At 41.0% G+C, this 20137-nt stretch overlaps 2 protein-coding genes across 8 annotated transcripts; one reads left to right on the forward strand and one right to left on the reverse strand.

Moving 5' to 3' along the window:
* The first annotated feature begins 1641 nt into the window (after positions 1-1641).
* On the forward strand, positions 1642-7766 carry hmga1a (high mobility group AT-hook 1a). 4 transcript variants are annotated; one of them, XM_034211170.1, is made up of 5 exons: positions 1642-1769; positions 2736-2851; positions 3803-3883; positions 4891-4965; positions 5762-7766. In XM_034211170.1, the coding sequence occupies exons 2-5, from the start codon at positions 2756-2758 to the stop codon at positions 5834-5836; spliced, it is 327 nt and encodes a 108-aa protein (XP_034067061.1). In that variant the 5' UTR covers positions 1642-1769; positions 2736-2755; the 3' UTR covers positions 5837-7766. The 4 variants fall into 4 exon arrangements, with proteins under 4 accessions (XP_034067061.1, XP_034067059.1, XP_034067062.1 ...); XM_034211168.1 differs by having other exon boundaries at positions 1661-1802; XM_034211171.1 differs by having other exon boundaries at positions 1734-1802; positions 2706-2851.
* Positions 7767-7881: 115 nt separating this feature from the next.
* smim29 (small integral membrane protein 29) lies at positions 7882-12194 on the reverse strand. Of its 4 annotated transcripts, none has more exons than XM_034211175.1 (5): positions 12107-12194; positions 11313-11601; positions 10907-10932; positions 10668-10773; positions 7882-9366 (listed from the first exon to the last, which is right to left on the reverse strand). In XM_034211175.1, the coding sequence occupies exons 2-5, from the start codon at positions 11418-11420 to the stop codon at positions 9298-9300; spliced, it is 309 nt and encodes a 102-aa protein (XP_034067066.1). In that variant the 5' UTR covers positions 11421-11601; positions 12107-12194; the 3' UTR covers positions 7882-9297. The 4 variants fall into 4 exon arrangements, with proteins under 4 accessions (XP_034067066.1, XP_034067063.1, XP_034067064.1 ...); XM_034211172.1 differs by having other exon boundaries at positions 11313-11604; positions 12107-12186; XM_034211173.1 differs by having other exon boundaries at positions 11313-11604; positions 11955-12170.
* Between the last annotated feature and the right edge of the window lie 7943 nt (positions 12195-20137).

Genomic DNA, 20137 nt, shown 5'->3' on the forward strand with positions numbered 1-20137 from the left:
CCTGTCTTCTTCTCATCAACATACAGTATATTGATATCAGTCTGAGGACAAAAGTTTGTGTCTGACATAATAATTAAAAGTTTTTGTAGTTATTTTTCTTTTTTTATAAGTCCTGAGACCACAGATGAAATACTCACAACAAATAAAGGCAAATTCTCTACTATAACCACTTTAAGGTTATTCTCAGTATCTGCTTTCAATTGCATAGAGGAGACATCAAATCCAGATGGGCAGTTCATTTGCATCAGACACCCTTGTGTGAAAGTATCAGTAGTTGGTTAGATAAGAGCACAGTTTGGAGTGTCTCTATAAAATGTTACAGTCTCCTCTTTAACCACTACACCCATGCAATAGATATCCAAAGTTTATCCCTTTCAAATGCAAAATGGCCACATCAACACAGACTGGGAACAACATGAATGAATGAATAAGTTAAGTTGTCAATTAATTGTAGTTATTGGCTTTTTTTATACCCAGAAAATATATTTTTTTAGTCACATCTAGTGTGGGGTAACTAAGTTGAAGGCATACTGTTTGCCATTTTTTTTCATTTATACTGCCTGTAAAGTAATAAGAGTTGTGTTTGAGAAAAGTACATGTATGGTCTAACCAAGTCATTAAAAAGTGAAACAAATGAAATGTTACTGCTTGTTTTTCGGAGGCATCAGAAATAATTAAAGAAATGTGCAGCCAATTGAATATAACATCTAGCAAAGAAAAGCAGAATGACCTCGGGATTCTAAAATTATTCTTTTTTTCTTTACATTTCATTGCGTAAGGTGTGGCTGATTACTGTTTGAGTTATCCTTTTTATTACTAGTTTATTTGCCTCTTTTTAATGACAGTAAAGGGCAAGATAGGCATGCAACAAAAGTTAAGAGCAAAAATGGGCCACAAATCAGTATCAAAACACATAAATGGGATCAAATCATGAACATAACATGATGAATATGAAGACAGAGGGAAACTGAGAGTATGTACCCTGCTTCTGCAGCCGTCCTGCTCAGAGATCATTATATTTTAACCTTCACTACATTTTAGAGAGGAATATTGTGCTGTGTATTTGATAGTTGTGGCTTCCTGTTACTTAACAAATTAAGATAAAACATAAAAAACATTGATGTTATTTTCATCACATGATGCTTAACAGATTAAATTATTACCTGATAGAATATGAAGCAGGTTCACCGTGATCACTACACAATTAAATCAAATAATGTAATTTAGTGTAACAAACCCATGGTCCATTTTTTCTGCATTCAGTAAACTCACTTTTGATACTTTGATTTACATTTTAAAAAATAAATAAATTGTTGACAGACTTATGTTGAGGTTTTGCTGTACTTTTACTCACATTAAGGATCTGTCTTTCTGTAGAGGATAATGTGGAACTAACGTGAAATTATGCCTCTGTTCTTAAGCCGGTTTGTGTTTGCATTGGGGGAGGTCATAGTTCAGTCACCATCATTGTTAAGACTGTGGTATGTAGGTTACTATTGACCACATGCATACGATATATGATACAGTTTATTTACATTTCTTACATTGATAATTTATTCGGCAACTGTTACTGCTTTTTGGTGTTTTGATATGAACCCAGGTGAATAAGAGGGATAAAGGGGGGGGCGGGGGATCGTCTATTACAGTTGGTAGCCCATTTATTGTCTCCGCCTTCCCATGAGGGCGGCTCTTTAAATTGCTTCAAAACTCCTCCTGCTGGCGCCTTTTCCCTTATCTGCAGGAGACAAGACACACACGTGCTATTTTTAGTAAGTCGAAGGAACAAACTTCTCAACCTGCTAGTAAGAATTTAAAGTCTTATTTCTTGTCTAAATCCTGTTCCTTTCTCATTCATAGCTGGGGTTTTAGTCAACGCTGCATGCTGGGATTTGAAAGGGGCGGGCTGTGTGCTGTCTGACGAATAAAAGCTGTAGCCTATAGATCTGTGCAAGGCTTTTTAACCGGGTACAACCAGCCAGGCTTAAAGGAAACATTTGGGTTAAATTCAGTAAGAGACTATAGCCAACGATAAAGGTGAGTGCAGGAAACGCGACGTTGAAACTTTGCATGTATGTTCAAACGGAACCATATATTTATGCATTTTAAAAAGCAGAAGCTCCGGCGAGGAGAGACGGCATGCTCGAAATGTGAAGCCGTCTTGTGTTGCTCTATCCGGGATATCGCCTCCGCAAGCGAACCCAACTCACCCTGCATTTCGTGTGCGGTTTTTTAAAGGGTCCATGCAAGCTCTGTTGAACCTGCAAAACACCACAGAGGACACATCAGCCATTGTGTGTCGGTTAGTATCTCCATGGCAAGATAGTCCCATGTGCAGGCCCGATTATTGGCCACAACAACTAAGTACAACACAGGGCCGCCGAACATGGTCGGTACGAGGACGGAGCGTTGGGTTCATGGGACTTTTTCAGATTTATGCCGCTACCGACCGCTTATAATCCCAGCAATACCATGCGAGATGTTTATAGTTAAAAATGTGTTTGTAAGGCACAGTCGGGTGGGTAATAGAGTACGGATGATCCCGAAATAGACTTGGAAATAAGCGCGGATTAATTGAGTTAAACGCGTTACCGGTGTGTGGTCTGCAGGTTTTCTTTGTTGGTTTGTTGTTGCGGTCGGTGAGTTTCGTAGCCCCTGTATTTACTGTGTTGCATATGCATGTGTGAACTTGATGCCTTGTTTTACAGCAAGCCTGAGCGGTGTGGTTTATTTCCTAGGTCCGAAAAGATAAGAAAACATGAGCGACAAGGAGACAGTCTCACCGAAAGAGGAGGCAACAGAGAAGAGGGGGCGTGGAAGGCCCCGCAAGCAGCCCAAGGAAAAGACCACTGACGTGAGTAGTGACACTTATTTATGTTTATCCGATTATCATGTGATCATATCCGGGTTGTATTCAATCCTATCACCATCCTAAAACAGAACAAAGCGCATGTGCATTAAGAACAAGGAAGTACAGAAACAAAACAAGCGCTTAGAACACATCTGTTGATGCCCAGGTAGATATTACTGTAGATAAGGTGCTCATGCATATCAATAGCATACACCCCTGCTATTCTACTGAGCCTTTAGGTCAATCAAGATATGGCTGCAGCAAGCCACTGACCATTCGCTCACCCCTTATTGATGTAAATGTAGAAGTCTACAAACTTCCTGTGTCTCACCGGTTTGTAAGCAACCTGTAACTCTACACCTTCAAACCAGTATTGACCCACCCTTGCTGTCATGTAATGGATGACATAGCTGGGTGGAAGCACAGAATGGTTCGTATAGCTGTCACTCAGCGCTGTGTGTTTTAGTATTGAATTGCTTGGTTGCTATGAGCCATGGTTGTAAACACACTCGTAATGCAACAGGAGATGGGACCGTAACGACATGGCTTACAACCACAAATTATCACGAGAACAAGATACTGAATTCACCTTGCACTTGAGTTGATGGTACTCGAGCCCCTTCAATGTAAATTCTTTCTCCTACCACAGTGCCGCTGCTTTCATTCAAGCGTCTTATTAGATGTTTTGTCAGAACTAAACAAATGCGTCATTTTGAACATTCCATAAAGAGTTTTTAAGCGAGGCCATGGCAACCTGTGGCTCCGAGCACCTGTCTGTCTTAAAGTTGTTTCCGGTCACATTGACCCTGAAAGGGGAACACAGTATATTTGAGTCTTGCATGTAGAACATTATTCATTCCTGTATAATTCGCCAAATACATGCCGTTCCATCTTTATATACAAAGTGTAAAATGTTATATTGTGCGAACCATCTTTTGACTTTTGCTTTTTCAGGAAGCAAGTGGGTCTCCTGCTCCAAAGAGGTCCAGAGGACGGCCCAAGGGCAGCACAAACAAGACTGTCATCAAGGCCAAAGTAAGTCAATGCTCTCTGCAGGCAACAAGTCCTTATTTCAGCAACAGCTTGCATGCACCAACCGCCTGGTACACATTAATTTAAAAGAAGACAGGCACAGATTCACGACGGAGCGGAACATGGTGTTCACCCACTTCTCTTGCAATCATTTCCTTTTCTAATCCCCGAATTTGGTTGAACGCTTAACGGTAGCTAACCCCATCCTCTTACAAGGACATCCTGCTGTTACTTGTGATATATTTGTTTGCTGCAATTTAGCTGCCCCCCCCCCCTCCCTCCCTCCCTCCTGGTGTCAGAAATAGCCTGGCGTTGGGTTCCCATTGTAAAGATCTTGGTTTACTGCCTTACATTTTGTTTTTGTTGAGAGATGCTCGCTGTACTTCCTGTCCTCCAGCTTCCTGCAGCTTGTCATGCACAGTGCGGTGCAGGTGCAGAGGCCGCAAGACTGTTTCCAAGCTGACACTAAGCACCCCTCCGCCCCCACCCAGCACACAGCCCTAGTTCTTCTCTGCCTGTCGTCTCCATAGCAACAACTGATTTTCTCCCTCGCCCCTACCCTCCAGTTCCCCTGTGCGCTCGGTCTTCACTGCTATGTATGGGAAAGGGAGGAAGAGTAGAATGCACATACATGTATGATGAAGGTTTAGCAGCGAGGGCCGAGCTGCAGAGGGTTTGTCTGCTCAGTCCCACCAGCTGTCTCTGAGCCTCAGACCAGGTGGCCAGCGAGCTGGAGTGCCCTGTGTGCAGTTCCTGTCGGCCTTCCAGATAATAGCCAATGAACCCAATGCCCCTTTCCATCTGTATCATTACACAGTTAATACTGCCATCTGCAGGCAGCTAGAAGTGGAGATTTGTATTGTTTATACCCGTTTTGTTTCCCCCAGAAAGTCTTGTCTTTTACTGAGCAGGGAAGCGGGTCTCTGAGCCAGAAAATAACTAAATGCATCGCCCTGCCCATAGCTCTGCCCATAGCTCTGCTAACCTTGTTCTGTTTCCCTCGCTCACAGAAGGCAGCGGCGGCGGCTGCTGCCGTAGCTGCCCCAGCTGCAGGGGCAAAACGCAGGGGAAGACCTAAGAAGGAGGTAAGAGTCCCTTGATAAACTGTGTAACAGTACTAACATGTGTTTAAACCATTCCTCCCCAAATTGAATTATGATTGGTATGACTGTCTGCAGGGTGCAATTGCATTTTCCTAATTCCCCTGCCTGCCTCCTCTCGAATTAGTAATGTTTTACTCATCACAGCTATTCATGTCATGCACAGTGTTCATTTAGAGAAGCTTCTTCAGATGCATAAAGCTGTGTTAAAAGGCAACTCTGAACCTGTGTAGCAATTTTCTTAAGGTGTTCCTAATCCACATGTTGAGTAACCGGCAGTTAAACGAGTTATCAGAGCATGCAAAGTGGGTAAAAAATGCATGTTAAATCTAGGGGAAAATAGCGGTCTTATAGTAACATTCTGTCATGTGCATGAGTGGTTAGGGCGTACTCTAGAAAGAAGTCTGGTTTGAATTAGTCACAGAAAGGAATGACCCAATGTTGCCCTTCTAACCAGACCTCGTTTTTATGAATGAACATCTTGGGCCGTAGTGAGTGAGGGGAGGAAAATAAGTATGCCTCATTGTGACTCACCACTCTTATGAATCACTTTACTACAGATGGCTCACCCTTCCCCTGGGTGTTCTTCATGCCACAGTGATTTATCAAAGACATTTATTATTACATTTGTGTGTAATGTTGGTGTTTGAGCTTATTAGAAGTAGAAACAGTCGCGTTGAGACGTGAATCACAGGCAGCCATTGTTGGAAAAAGTTGATGACATTTTCCCTGTGGGTGTAGTCGAGGCTTGACTGGATTTTATTCCCCCTTTCTGTCACAGGAGAAGGAAGTAAAGGCATCCCAGGAATCATCTGAGGAGGAGGAGGAGGAAGAAGAAGAAGAAAACGACCAGTAATTCACAACGCATGCTACCTCACTCAACATACTGACATACTGTTAACTAGAACTGGGCTGTATCTCCAACACCAGTGCCACCACATGACCACTGTTCACGACAAAGCCCCCCTTTGCCAAAAGGAGGCTTAACACAGTTCAAATATCATGCAACAGCACTGGATAGAACGATGGACCTTGCTCAAGCATAGATCTAAGAATTACATGAAGGGTAACAGCCCTTTTACATGTTATCACAAGTCTTTTATACTGGACAAGTCTGCTCTGAGGAGCCTGGATTCCCCTAAAGATGGTTTGTCAGACTCTCCTCCGCTTAATATTACTTATGTGTTGTACCCGCATCTGAGATGGTAGGGCATATAGATTTTTCTTCATGTTTTGTACTGGACAAAGGTGAATTTTACCTGTACTTACTGGGTTTATTTTTGTTTGTGTGAAGTGGTTAACCTATCCCTTGCAACATATTATAGATGGAGTTGAGCTTTAGTGTTTAGGATGAGAATAGGTAAAAGATGGTAGAAGTGTTTTTTTTTTTCATTTCTGCATAACTGATTTTCCCCTACACCACCAGTAGAGCAGAATCATCCTTAACCGGTCCTTTAGGAAAGTTTAGATAAGGGTTATGCTTTACAAACTTCGTCGCCGGTCCTTGGCGTGCAGTGGGAGATGTAAAGTGTATCGTTGGTCTGATTTACTTACTGTTTTGTTCCTTCGGGTTACATACATTTATAAAAAAACATGAGTGTGCTGCTTTTCATGATATAATACAACTTTTTTTTGGTATAATGTGTGTTTTTAAGAATAGGGTTGGCAGAGTTCTAGGCAGAGGGCATCAGTGTCATTTCTTCAGGGAGCTTTTACAAATGCTGTTGGCGTCTTTGTCTTCACACGGTCCTCAGTTACTAAGCGCTCACCCAATCACTCGAGGCAAACTGCAATTGGTCAAACGAGGAGTTTGATTGTAATGGAGGATAGTCGGTGGCACTGCTATCCAACAGGGCTGTACATTGTTCATTCCATCTAGCTCTCACTGCTTCACCTATCTTGGTCCTTCTGTCATCACTTAGTACAGTAATACACTTTCTTAGTCTTTTGAAGATGTGTGTTGTAATGTTTGTATTTCTAAGTGTCAGGGAACCCTCAGTCACAGTACACTTACCTGGGTTTTTTCCACCTACCTAAGCTGCTACAACCTCAGTTAAAAACCCCGGAAAAACTGCATACAGGCGATACAAGGCCTGGATTTCATACCTCAATCAACAGCTTGCTTAACCATATAATTGCATTGAACTGGTTTCTGTTTTTAAATGTAACCTCTGGCATGAATTGGAAAATGTATTTTTGTTTTTCTTACAAATGGACTGTAATGCGGTATCTTAAGATGTCAAGTTTGTGATTGTGTGTGTGTGTGTGTGTGCACACACGCAGCACGTCTTGGCTCGTTCATAACCGGAGCTTGCAGACAGGTTGTTTATATTTGTGAAGCAAGTCAGGGAGACCTGTCAGCTTGACAACGGTGTTCGCTGACTGTGGTAGATTAGCAGGTGTGTTTTTATTCTTCTGCACTGAAATGTTGGTTCAAATTTTCATGGACAAATATTTGTGTGTTTGTTAGACTAGGCGCTCTTTTCACTTAACCATTCTGTTGGCCAATGTGTGTTTGGTACTAACACACATTGCCACCATCAATAGTACAATGGTCATTTCATGTTGTTTTTTTTTTTTCAAACATTCATCAACTACTTGGGACAATATGGGTATCATTTTACGTACCGACATCTTGCAACTGTTCATTTACATACTGTTAATGCGTTAGGATGGGATTATTCTTTTTAATGTACACCGTATATAAATGTACAATGTCTATATTTCTATGGTGCCCTACAACAATTTGTATCAGAAATGGTCAATAAAGAGAATTTTCTTTGTCACCTTGTTATGTGTGCACACTGGTTTTCCACCTTAACACTTAACATGCATTTCAATTTCCTTGACACTAAATGTACTGGTAGGCAAATCATAAAAAAAAGACAATTACCACCAATACAAAGTTATATAACTTTATTTCTTAATTCATAGCTTCAATGAATTCACTCAAAACAAACTGGTCCAACAGTCTGAAGATGTAACGGTGTTGCCAAATTCACATTTGGATTTCAGTAGTTCTTTATCATGTGCAACTTAAAATCAGAGCCTTCCATTAAAAGTTGACATGTGGTTTACCAGTGCAAATCATAATCGGATATTTATACAGTTTCCTTTGTGACTACCTATTACCTATCTTTCCACAAATGAGAAACTAATGCATAGAAAGTCAACAGTATGAGCAGAGGGGCATGCTCTTGGGTAAAGAAGTCTTAGGGCCTGAAATGACACATTAACATCTATACAAAAGTCTTATTCCAGAGTACCTCAATATTTAGTCGTACCTGTTATCGAGTCCAGACATTATCTGCCCAATACACTTTACTTTATCCACAATGAATTGTGCCTCTTATATAACCTTTACAGTTCTATTTTATGTATTTTACATTCACAAATGAAAGATCAGGTAAGGTTACAATTCAAGAAAAAAAGACTTCCTGAGTGCTTGATACAGTCAGACCTATGGCATTCATCTTCAGCTGGAGGTACATTTTGTTGGTGCCATGCCTTGTAGAACGGACATATTTAGGGCACTAGTCACCGCTCATTTTGGGGATGAGAGGTTGGTTTGATTTACTTCCATTTCATGCCATTGATAAGAGTCATAGGAATGGGCTAAACCACAGAGAGATCTGAGAGATTTAAAACCAACTTTTGACACAAAATGAAACTGAAATGAATGTCACCCAACCTAATTTGAACAGCAAATCTATTTTATAAATCTCTTAGATATATGAAAATAATTGTTAAAACTATTGCAGAGTTTCATGTCAACACATGTAACTAAAAGCCATTATTTAAAGAAGCCATGTTTCGTTTTAATGCACTGCAAACAACCTCTTCACAATAACCTAACCAGACAGTGATCTTAAACCCTCTCATATTAAGAATATCTTTATCTGATGCATACTCCTACCACACTGTGAACACTGCCCCTAATCAAATGCCTACTGCAAACCACAGGAACAAAACCACTTGTTGCACAAAACAACATAATTAATGTAAACAACAAAGTAAACCTACAGAAACTTGTTTTCTTAATCTTGTGAGAGGTACCACCTTTCTCAACCATGAATAATATCACAGTAAAAAAAGGTTTTGAATAAATAATTTCAAATAAATAAATGTACGGTACTGCATCTATTAGGCACAAAGGATTGGCATCAGAACAGTCAATCTATATGGACTTTAACAGGGAGATAACGGCAAATGGTAGCAAAGACAAGTAAAACCAAAAGGAAGTCTTGTGCGTGACTTCAAACTGATGTGGCTGAAGGTTGTCTCCACACTGATGTCCTATGCCATGGCTCACTATCATCATGCATTGACGTCTTTGGTCAGAAGAGGGCGTCGCTGTTGATAACTCTTGGCCCAGCCTTGTACAATCTGAGGACATAAAATGCAAAGTGCAAAAACAGTTCAGTTACACACTGCAGTTTTTAAAAGGCATAAGTTAAGGAAAATAATGTTTCTGATGAGGATATGTTCAATTGTTGTGAGAGTCAGCTCATTCAAAGCACAGAAAGAACACAGAAAACAGCAAGGTCTCATTTAAACCCATGCTGTTATCAAGCTATAATGAAAAGGAAACAAGGGAGGGGAATGATGTTTCATTTGTACATAAACAAACATTTGAAATTGAAAAGTAACATCATTTCAACAACAGGTCCTGGTTACAGCGGTCACTCGAAAGACACAAGGTCAAACATATGAGCATTAGTAACAGGGATATTGTTTCTGGTGAAACATTCTGAGTTCTGAACAACACAAATCCAACGTGTATTGGATTACCATCAGCATTTTCCGGGATGGACATAAAACACTAAAAATAATCCTGTGGGAGTGAGTAACAAATGTTGTTTGGATATTTAAGTGAACTTCACCTTTAATCACTTAATATTAGTCTATTTGACAACTACAGAACTTGATATTATGATTTGGTTTTTCCCAATTTATAGGTTGAGTGGAGTAAGACTTTTCCCATGGTCAATACTGCCACCTAGTGTTTGTCATGGCTCAGTGCTAAACTGTTCACTGGATTCAACCAGGCCAATAGTTTAATTTCTGTAATTTGTTTCCATCTATTTCTATTTCATCAATTTCTAAACTACAGTATGTTACCACCAGGAGTGTCAAATTAACTTCATAGAAAGTCATGTTTTGGTTTTCACTTTGAATAACATGAGAGCCACATGTACACTACAATAGATCTGGTTTGAGGAACTCCCTGTTTATTTTTTTTATTTTCCTTGCTTTTGTGAAGCATTGGAGGTTTGTAAATAAAAACAAGTAGTGCAACTGTTCTACTTTTTAAAACCACCACTACTATGACTGTACTTTCATGCTTGCATCGTTGTTCTATGAGGGGAAGGAAGTCACTAACTAATTGAGGAACTGCTGTGGTTTAGAGTAAATTGCGCAACCACACAGTTAAAAAGATACACCAAGAGAAGTCAACAGCAGGCATGTTTTTGTGAAAAAAATGCAGTTGTATTAGCTATATTAAACCTCTACATGGAGAAATAATGTATACATTTCTTAATGCAGGATTTGAGGTGAAATCATTGTGTTTACATATTCATTTAGCTTATAATAGGTTTTCATCTGATTTCAGAATGACTAGTACCACTTGTAGTTAAAAATGTCCCAGAGAAAATAAAAGTTTGCAAAGCAATGGTGCATCATACCCTTGTGTCCTCTTCTCTCCACAACATGTCTTGCTCAGCTTCATTAAGCTCCTCTGATGGATCATATGTGTAAACTGGTAACAGCTGATGACGAAGTCTGTCAATTCTGCAGCACACACAAAACAGAAAGAAATCAAACTCTGATATAATGACTAGCGCCGAAACACAGAAGTGAAGCGATCAATGTTATCACAGTAGCATTGTGCCATTCAATCAATCAGGGTAGATTAAAAACCTACCGTCTTTTCTTACGAATATACATGACCTGAAACAGACAAATGGAAGAGTATCACATGTACTGTGTATATGTAATTAGTTATCGCAATGCCTTTTTAACAGAGTACAACCCTTAATTCCCCCTTGTGGGATTAATAGTGGCTTCTTATTTTAACGAATGTTTATATATCTACTGAACTTTGCAGCTTGAACACACTATGTTTTTAGTAAGTAAGTAAGTACAACTTTATTTATATAGCACCCTTCTCAACACGAATGTACAAAGTGCTTTACAGTACAGTACACAATTCAAAGTACAACTATAAAGTGTAGAATAAAAGGCATAAAACAACAGCAGGTAACACATAGGATAAAACATAGGCAGTTCAACTTTGTGTATATTGTCTTATGCAGACCAACCCAACTTACCACAGCTGCAGCTATTCCAATAATAGTGATGAGGAAGAATGGCACCAACACATAGCTGACTGCCACATCCCCATCTATGATGGCAGGGGGCTCAGTAGTGCTGTTCATTGCATATGTTCAGGAGAGAGGGGGCTGCTTGTGCAGGGTGTTTACAAGCAGCAAACCCCCCCCCTATGACACAGTGTGCAGCGGATCTCTCCTCAAGCTGCCCTCTTGTTGTTTACACCTCATCCTTGTCGTTCATGTGACTTCCACATGGTATCACTGCCCTTCCTAATCAGCGAAAAATCTGCTGGAAAACGGAATGAAAAGAATTCGCGCATTGTTATAAGTACATCTAGGAAGTAGTAAGGTCACAAAAGGGCAAAAAGGTTAATTGGTTGGATATCTTCCCCTTACATTTGCAAAAAGGCTATGAGGATTTATATGGGCCAACTCAATACATTATAAACATAATATGTCTTGTTAGCAAGTGCCGGAAAAGCCACGTTTTGCTCAGCTGGTTCCTGCTATTTGCTTATGTGTAATAACGGCAGGTAGCTGAGTAAAATATAACAGCAGCTGTCAATCAACGTTGCTACGCACAGAGATAACGGCTATTAATGGCTAGCCTGCGTTACTAGCTACATAAACAGCCGTTACCGTTAGCTGCTCCGGTAGATGACGAGGTGCGCCGACAAGTTGTTTTATTTCACAAACAAGCTGAAACAAGCCCTCTGCATCACGGCAAGGTTGGTTTATAACATGCTAGAATAAACCTGTCTAACTTTAATGATGAGTAAATGCTAACTCACTGTGCGATGTGGAAAGCCTCTCTTTTGACTAACGTTTATGTTGTGGTTTCAGGCAGTTGGTCTTCCGTTGACACTTCCTGTGTGAAACTTTCAGAATAAAAGCGAAACAAAACTGCGCTTATTATATTTCAGGTTCTGCCTTCCATGTACTTATTTTGTATATATGTGTGTTGGTTATGCATACACTCCGATTTAGTCCCACTCGTGTGGTGTGTTTGATGTTATGTTAGCGTGTTAGCATCTGAAGCTAGCATCACAAAAATAACATTATCTGTTAGCATCACAAAATCCCACATTATTTTGTTGACATTGCTTATTATTAATTATTTATAGAGTATACATATTATTACATATTATGGCACTTTGCAACCACCTGTGTGACTGATTGCCTGTCTGCCCTCTGCAATTTGATTGGATATTTTTTAATGACGCTGCCGCTGACATTAGTTGCTCATAGATGGCAGAAGTTCAGTAGCTGCGGTCCCGATGAACGAGGTTTAGCAACCATTTGAAAGTACGCTTTTGAGAAAAACTAGAATATCTTGGTGCCCACCAGCCATATGGTCTTGTTATTAACGAAACCTCCTCTCAAAACCATATTTAACCTGGAGTGGTTTAGCCTTGTTTTTGCTATAAGTGTAAGCAGCAGGGCAACGCAGTAGGGTAACATTGGACAAGCTTAGCTACTAGGCTACCCGAACTTATAATAAAAAAACATACACACAGGGAGGTTAGCATTATAACATCGCATTGAGTAGAACAGGTGTGTGTGCCCATTTGAAAAAGCACATTTAACAATTTTAAAATTGTGTCATTTCAGACAATAGCAGTTGATCCAGCTGATTTTATCAAAAAAATAATGAGAAAGCAGGGGTTTAAGGGCAAACCAGGACCGGAGAGAGAACAACTGAGGTTATAAAACCAGGAACCTGCACTGACTGATGAACGTGGATTTGCTTTTCCTGACAGAGAGACTTCAGCAGCAGCACATGGTAAGAAGCACTGACACAAAAAGTGTACAACAAACATCTGATTGATCAAAGTGAATTTGCTGGTTTGCAAACCTTGTTGAAGGGCAATTCACAAGAGACTGTATTTGAAAGTTAGGTAGGCTACTAGTTAAGTACTCGGATCTGGTACTAGGCCTGTCGCGATAATCGATAAATTGACTTATCGTACGATAAATAAAAATTGACTCGATAACTTTTCTGAGCTCGATAAATTGCCGTTTACATAAGGATGTGACCAGCATTTTAGCTAGGAGCGCTGTGGCTGCCGGCCACGCGCGCTGTGAGGGGCGGGGCTGACACACAGCCAGGTCAGCGGCCTAATTTAGGCCCATTCCCAAACCGCCCCCTACACCCTACCCCTACACCCTACCCCTCCGTTTGCGCGTTCACGCGGAGGGTCCGCCATATTGAGGGGTGTTCCAAAGCAACGAGTGTGGCGCGGTGTGGAGGGGGAGTGGGCTATCAAGCCCTCAAACAGCGAGTCTGCAGCGGTGCTGACTTGAGACCGGTCTCTACCTGACCGGAGTCACGCTGTGTGTGTCCGTCAGGAAACACGCTGTTTACAAGTAGTTCCAGCAAACATCCACTGATAAATTGCGATGTTAACAACCTCATGATAACCTCATATGTTTTTAACTTAGGATCATACCTGTGTTTAGTCTAGAAAAAGGTAAATGTGTGCATTTTATTATAAAGTTGTGTACATTTACAGACTGTTGCAAAAACTAAAAAGCTTATAAACATCAGGTTTAAAACTAAAAGAGCTTTGAAACACAATGAAAGATGTTTGGAGTTTTATTTGAGTTATTCATTTAAACTTTTTGTTTAAGAGATGCTGATTTGAAACCGTTGTTACATACAGTTACGGCATTTCCTGTTTCTGCCGGAGAGAGGGGAGGCCGTCCCAAAGCTTGCTGCTGTATTTACTCCCTCCATCTGACAGGAGGGAGCCTCGTTGAGCTGCGAGTGTGGCTACGGACGGAGTTCACTCCGTCACGGAGGGGTAGGGTCGAGGGAGTGGTTTGGGATTGGGCCTTATAAAGGGATATACGCAGGGCTGCACATAACTGGTGCGCAGGTGCGCATGCGCACCTCGGCCAAAAAAAGAGCACCGGGTCATTTGAAAAAAGGCGCATTTGCGTACCAACATTGAGAGAGAGGGAGAGAGAAGAGAGAAGAGAGGAGAGAGAAGAGAGAGAGAGAGAGAGAAAGATATTTGCGAGTTGAATATGAACTCAGGGCCGGCCCGTCGCACTGGCGTTGATTTTCGCCTAGGGCGCCAGATCTGTGGAGGCGCTGCGCTGGCAGTTCTGGGAGGGAAAAAAACATTTTTGACCGTTGGTGCTCACATGGCCGTATCTACCATTGAGGTCACCGAGGTCCGGACCTCGGTAATATTTTCCGAGCTGTGTATAACAAAACTTGTGAAATAATTGCACTAAACGGGGTTCTTTGTAGTACTTCCATTTACTGACCATGGGGGCGCTGCATAACTACGTAGCCTCGATTAAAGCAAACAGAAGAAGACAACATGTATCAACAAACCACCGCAGCTCGGACTTGTACCGGAGCAGCGAAGGAGTGATGAAGTATCTAGAGATCTGAGTCCAGCGGGCTGCTTGTGTTTCTGCTCATCAGGACATCATATGACCAGCAGATCCTGTGTGAACGCTCTACGTTAGTCAGTGGACATCCGACAGCATGCACACTAACTTATATTGCAGCTATAGGCTATACTTTGGTTTAAATTGCGTGAATAAACTAGCCAGAGAGCTACAGTTAATTACATTCATCCAATGTCAGAAGGATTACCTTTTAACAAACGTTGTAATGCTTTTCTTTTATTTCAATTTGAGTAAAACATTGAAGATATAACATTGTATTGTTTTCTTTCTACACTGACTCAGATATAATGAAAAGACTACGTCAGTCGAAGCTCAGCTTTGGTAAGGAAGAGACAGGACAGGCAGAGAGAAAGAGAGAGAGAGAAAGTGATGGAAGTCAGGGAGGACCTGGAGTCACACAAAAATAATAATAACCCCATCTATTTATTTATCTATCTATGTATCTATAACAATAGTCTTCATTTACAATAGGCATAATTTTAAAACATACATCTATTGCAGTTTATGATAATAACATACAATTGTATAAAACACAATTTGCTTACATCTTTGTTCTCTTTTGAGAATCAAATAAAACGGATTTAAATTAAAAAAGGAATGCAAACAAACAAGTGAACTGAACTAAATTGCTGAATTGCTTTTAATTCACTGGCAGGAGCGACAAGTGAGGAGGAGCAACAAGTGAACAACGAAGGAGAGATTGAACAAAGAGAAAGAGTATTGGACAGAGAGAGTAATGAACAGGAAGAAGACAGAGAGACTAAAGAAGATGGAGGAGAGGCTGCAGGTTATGGAAAGGAGAGAGACATGGAAAATGAATGTTGACAATGTTTTGTGATCATTTTAGCCTCTTCTGCATGTCCAGATCATTAATAGCAACAATCAACTGATTCTTATGCATTACACTTTCAAAAATAATTGATGCTGACATTGTCAGCCCACTGACATGGTTTGAAATCAATATATTATCCAATGTGTGACCCCCCACAGGACTTAAAAAGCACCTAACTAGATCATGAAAATCCCAAACATCTCGGGGGGTATCCCCCGAACCCCCCTAGCATGGTTGGACATCGGTATTTAGGAAATCCTGGATACGGCCCTGGGTGCTCATCCTAATTTTCGGCCTTGATGTAACAACATTCATAATTAAGTAAATGTAACACCCTTTTCACCCCGGTTACACCTTTCGTTTGCCCTGTACGATGGGCGCTGTAAGTGATGGAAATGGAGGATGTTGGTTTATCTGGCGCCCGCAGCTCACAGCCAAAGTGCGAGTGAGCGAGGGAGGGTGCACCGGTACCGGTGTTACCGTTTAACTGGTTACACCGGGGAACTCGTTACGTTACGTTAACGGTAGGAATGGGGCGTGTACTTTGAGGAGCCAGTGTCGAATAACCAGGAAATACACATTTCGATCGCTTCTTTTGTTGTTTACATTTATTATTTTCTCCCTGTACACAAACTCGCTCGGATCAGTCATTAGCCCGCATGGTTTTTCTTACCACTGCTACGCTGACGACACCCAATTAATTCTGTCCTTTCCCCGCTCAGAGACCCAAGTCGTTGCACGCATCTCTGCTTGTCTAGCTGACATCTCTCAGTGGATGTCTGCTCACCACCTCAAGCTCAACCTTGACAAGACTGAGCTGCTCTTCCTCCCGGGAAAAGATTGTCCCACTCTTGACCTAACAATCAACATCGGCACCTCAGTTGTTTCCCCGACTCAGACTGCAAGGAATCTGGGTGTGACCCTAGATAACAACCTGTCCTTCACTGCAAACATCGCTGCTACAACCCGTTGCTGCAGATACACGCTTTACAACATCAGGAAGATACGTCCCCAGCTGACTCAGAAAGCGACTCAGGTTCTGGTCCAGGCTCTCGTCATCTCACGCCTAGACTACTGCAACTCCCTCCTGGCTGGTCTACCTGCATGTGCCATCCGACCTCTGCAGCTCATCCAGAATGCAGCGGCTCGTCTGGTCTTCAACCTTCCTAAATTCTCCCACACCACTCCGCTCCTCCGCTCCCTTCACTGGCTTCCGGTAACTGCTAGAATCCACTTCAAGACACTGGTACTTGCTTACCATGCTGCGAATGGATCTGGCCCTTCCTACATCCAGGACATGGTTAAACCGTACACCCCAGCGCGTGCACTACGCTCTGCATCAGCCAAACGACTCGTTGCGCCCTCGCTGCGAGGGGGGACCCAAGTTCCCATCGGCGAAAACACGTGGGTTTGCTGTCCTGGCTCCAAGATGGTGGAATGAGCTCCCCATTGACATCAGGACGGCAGATAGCTTGCACATCTTCCGGCGCAAACTGAAAACTCATCTCTTTCGACTCCACTTCGAGCGTTAGAACTATTAACGAAGCACTTTTATACTAATAAAGGACTGGTTTACCTAAAGCCAGTTGAGTAGCACTTGAAATGTTTGGCTCTATGAAACCTGATGTACTTATATGATTCTGTTTTCTTCAAGGTTGTGTCTTCCTGGTCGAATGTACTTATTGTAAGTCGCTTTGGATAAAAGCGTCAGCTAAATGCAATGTAATGTAATGTAATCTTTTGGTATATTTGGCTCCATAGGAACACTTTGATGCACATTCACCAGTGTGTGAGGTTGTGGTTGCGATGCCGATATCCGGACGCGTACAGCGAGGACTACAAAATGACAATGAGGTGACGGGATGTCTGTTCAAAACATTGCAAACGTGAATAAATCATTTCAAATATGTATTTGTCTCCGACTTTCATTTGTACATCGTTGTTCATGTGATGTTTAGTAGCTTTGATAGCTGTCCATACCTCCAGACAGCCTAAAAGTAAGACACAAGTTGTTTACTCACAGCCCGAATGCAGCATCGAGATCCGTGGCCAGCTGTGATCCTCTCCGATTAACTTGTGACAGGACTTCTTTAGCTATTCTCCAGCGAGCAAGGTTTTTATTAAATACCTCCATCCCTCTCATCACAACAAGACAACAAGAAAAAAAACAACATAGGCAAGGCAAGGCAAGGCAAGTTTATTTATATAGCACTTTCCAACACAAGGCAATTCAAAGTGCTTTACAAAAAATGAAAGAGATTAAGAAAATGGCATTTAAAATCAGTCATTAAAAAGAAAAGCTAATAAAATAAACATTAAAAGAAAAAATACATGGATAAAAGTTACAGTGCAATTAAACATTAAAAGAAAAAGTACATGGATAAAAGTTACAGTGCAGTCTAAGATATGAATAGTTCAATTAAAAGCAGCGACAAAAAGAAAAGTCTTCAGCCTGGATTTAAAAGTAGTAAGAGTTGCAGCGGACCTGCAGGTTTCTGGGAGTTTGTTCCAGATATTTGGAGCATAATAACTGAACGCTGCTTTACCATGTTTAGTTCTGACTCTGGGGACAGAAAGCTGACCAGTCCCTGAAGACCTGAGAGATACAACATAAATGAAAATAACCTTGCTGGATAGCTTAGAATGAAAAAAAAAAACTATCTTCCATGGCTGATACTGATGTCACAGTAACGGCTAAACCACAGACAAGTCCAGCGGGGGGGGGGCACAAGTTGAATCCATATAATGAAATTGTTATTTTATATATATGTATATACATATATATATATATGCTATATATATTTATATTTATTTCTATCCTACATTGTCTAGGCTATATAAACCGGCGGAAGTGTCACAACTTTCTTGGTTTGTGATTATAGAGAGAGATAGATAGTGAGACAGATAGAGATACTGTAGAGATAGATAGCGAGACAGATAGATTACTGTGCATTGCCCCTGCTAAATAAACCATTAAATAAATAGAAGAGCATCAGGACTGTTTTACATTACATGACATGTTACTTGTTAGACACTTTTATCCAAAGCGACTTACAATACTGTGGACAATCCCCACAGGAGCAATTTTTGGTGAAGTGTCCCTGATCCGAACACCAACGCACTAACCCACTGCGCCACATGCCTCCCTTTAGGCATATGATAGCTATGTGATTAACATGATGACAAAGGTATCCCAACTGTAGCTGTGAACATGACAGGATGTGTGATTACCTAGAAGAGCATCAGGACTGTTTTAGGCATGTGATAGCTATGTGATTAACATGATGATTCAGCCTCTATGGAGATAGACATCAAGCATGCTCATTTCTGACGTGGAGCTAATCTGAAGTAAACATTGAATACTGCTTTCTATTCCTCCATCTTGTGACCGTGTAACTCCCTCTCTTGGATATCAGCATGTGAAGGACACTGTTCAGGAACTAGCTGATGCTCTGTATGTGATGACTACTTCCATTCTGGAGAGGATCATCACAGACACATGGATCCTGAGGTTGAAGCTCAAACTGGTGAAAAGTGATATTTTTCCAACAATTTCCAATAAATGTTATTCTGAAACATAACTATCACTGTTGTCTTTCCTTCTATAACACTGATGTAGGCCAAGAAAAACGTTGCATTGCATAATATCTAAACTTACATTTGGCACTTTAAATGTAGCCAAAAATATGTGAAGCTGGCGCTTAGCCCACCAAAAAGTGCATAGTTGCAACTTAAGTTGCAGTTAAGCATTTGATATCAGTGGGTCCTAATGGTGCAAGACGGGGAAGGCAGACATAATTGCTTAAACATAGGCTTAACCCTTTAATTGGCAGACCAAGAAAAAATCTATGGAAAAAGTATTTGTTTGCATTTTTTTATCAAATGGGACACAAACTACTTTTTTTTTTACTGTCTACACAGTTTTGTTTTTATGAGCCTCAACCAACTGGTCGTGCTGGCGTTTTATGGTAAAAGTGCATTTTCAACAATCATCATCTACAGTATTTTTGTATGCATCAAACTCAAATAAATGTTTTTCTTTTATGGAAAATGAGCAATATACCAGATATATTCATACAAGATAATAAAGGATAATTGTCAACAATTTTCTTTTTTTCAAGCCATCAGCATAAATATCGTGGATCATAAAATCCATCAGTTGTTTAACAACTCCTGAATCCATCCCCTCTTGGTTAGCCCTACAGCTATTCTCTCCCTCCCACACACACACACACACACACACAACACACACACACACACACACACACACACACACACACACACACACACACACACACACACACACACACACACACACACACACACACACACACACACACACACACACACACACACACACACACACACAATACTCACTTACGCACAATAATCACTTACGCACAGCCGATCTTTCTCTATGTCTATCTCTACAGTATCTCTATCTATCTCTCTGTCGCTATCTCTCTCTCTCGATAATCACAAACCAAGAAAGTTGTGACACTTCCGCCGGTTTGATTGATTGTTTGATTGATTGAAACGTTTATTAACAGCTTGTATATTGGGT

Source organism: Gymnodraco acuticeps, unplaced genomic scaffold (assembly GCF_902827175.1).
Source record: "Gymnodraco acuticeps unplaced genomic scaffold, fGymAcu1.1, whole genome shotgun sequence".
Taxonomy (NCBI): domain Eukaryota; kingdom Metazoa; phylum Chordata; class Actinopteri; order Perciformes; family Bathydraconidae; genus Gymnodraco; species Gymnodraco acuticeps.

Excerpts from the sequence above, each read along its gene's own strand:
- smim29 (XM_034211175.1), bottom strand. The coding sequence starts at position 11,420 with ATGAACAGCACTACTGAGCCCCCTGCCATCATAGATGGGGATGTGGCA. Across the intron at positions 10,933-11,312 it reads TTGGAATAGCTGCAGCTGTG|GTCATGTATATTCGTAAGAA; the intron begins GTAAGTTGGGTT and ends TGTCTGTTTCAG. Across the intron at positions 9,367-10,667 it reads GGAGAGAAGAGGACACAAGG|ATTGTACAAGGCTGGGCCAA; the intron begins GTATGATGCACC and ends TTATGTCCTCAG.
- hmga1a (XM_034211170.1), top strand. The coding sequence starts at position 2,756 with ATGAGCGACAAGGAGACAGTCTCACCGAAAGAGGAGGCAACAGAGAAG. Across the intron at positions 2,852-3,802 it reads CCAAGGAAAAGACCACTGAC|GAAGCAAGTGGGTCTCCTGC; the intron begins GTGAGTAGTGAC and ends TTGCTTTTTCAG. Across the intron at positions 4,966-5,761 it reads GGGGAAGACCTAAGAAGGAG|GAGAAGGAAGTAAAGGCATC; the intron begins GTAAGAGTCCCT and ends TTTCTGTCACAG.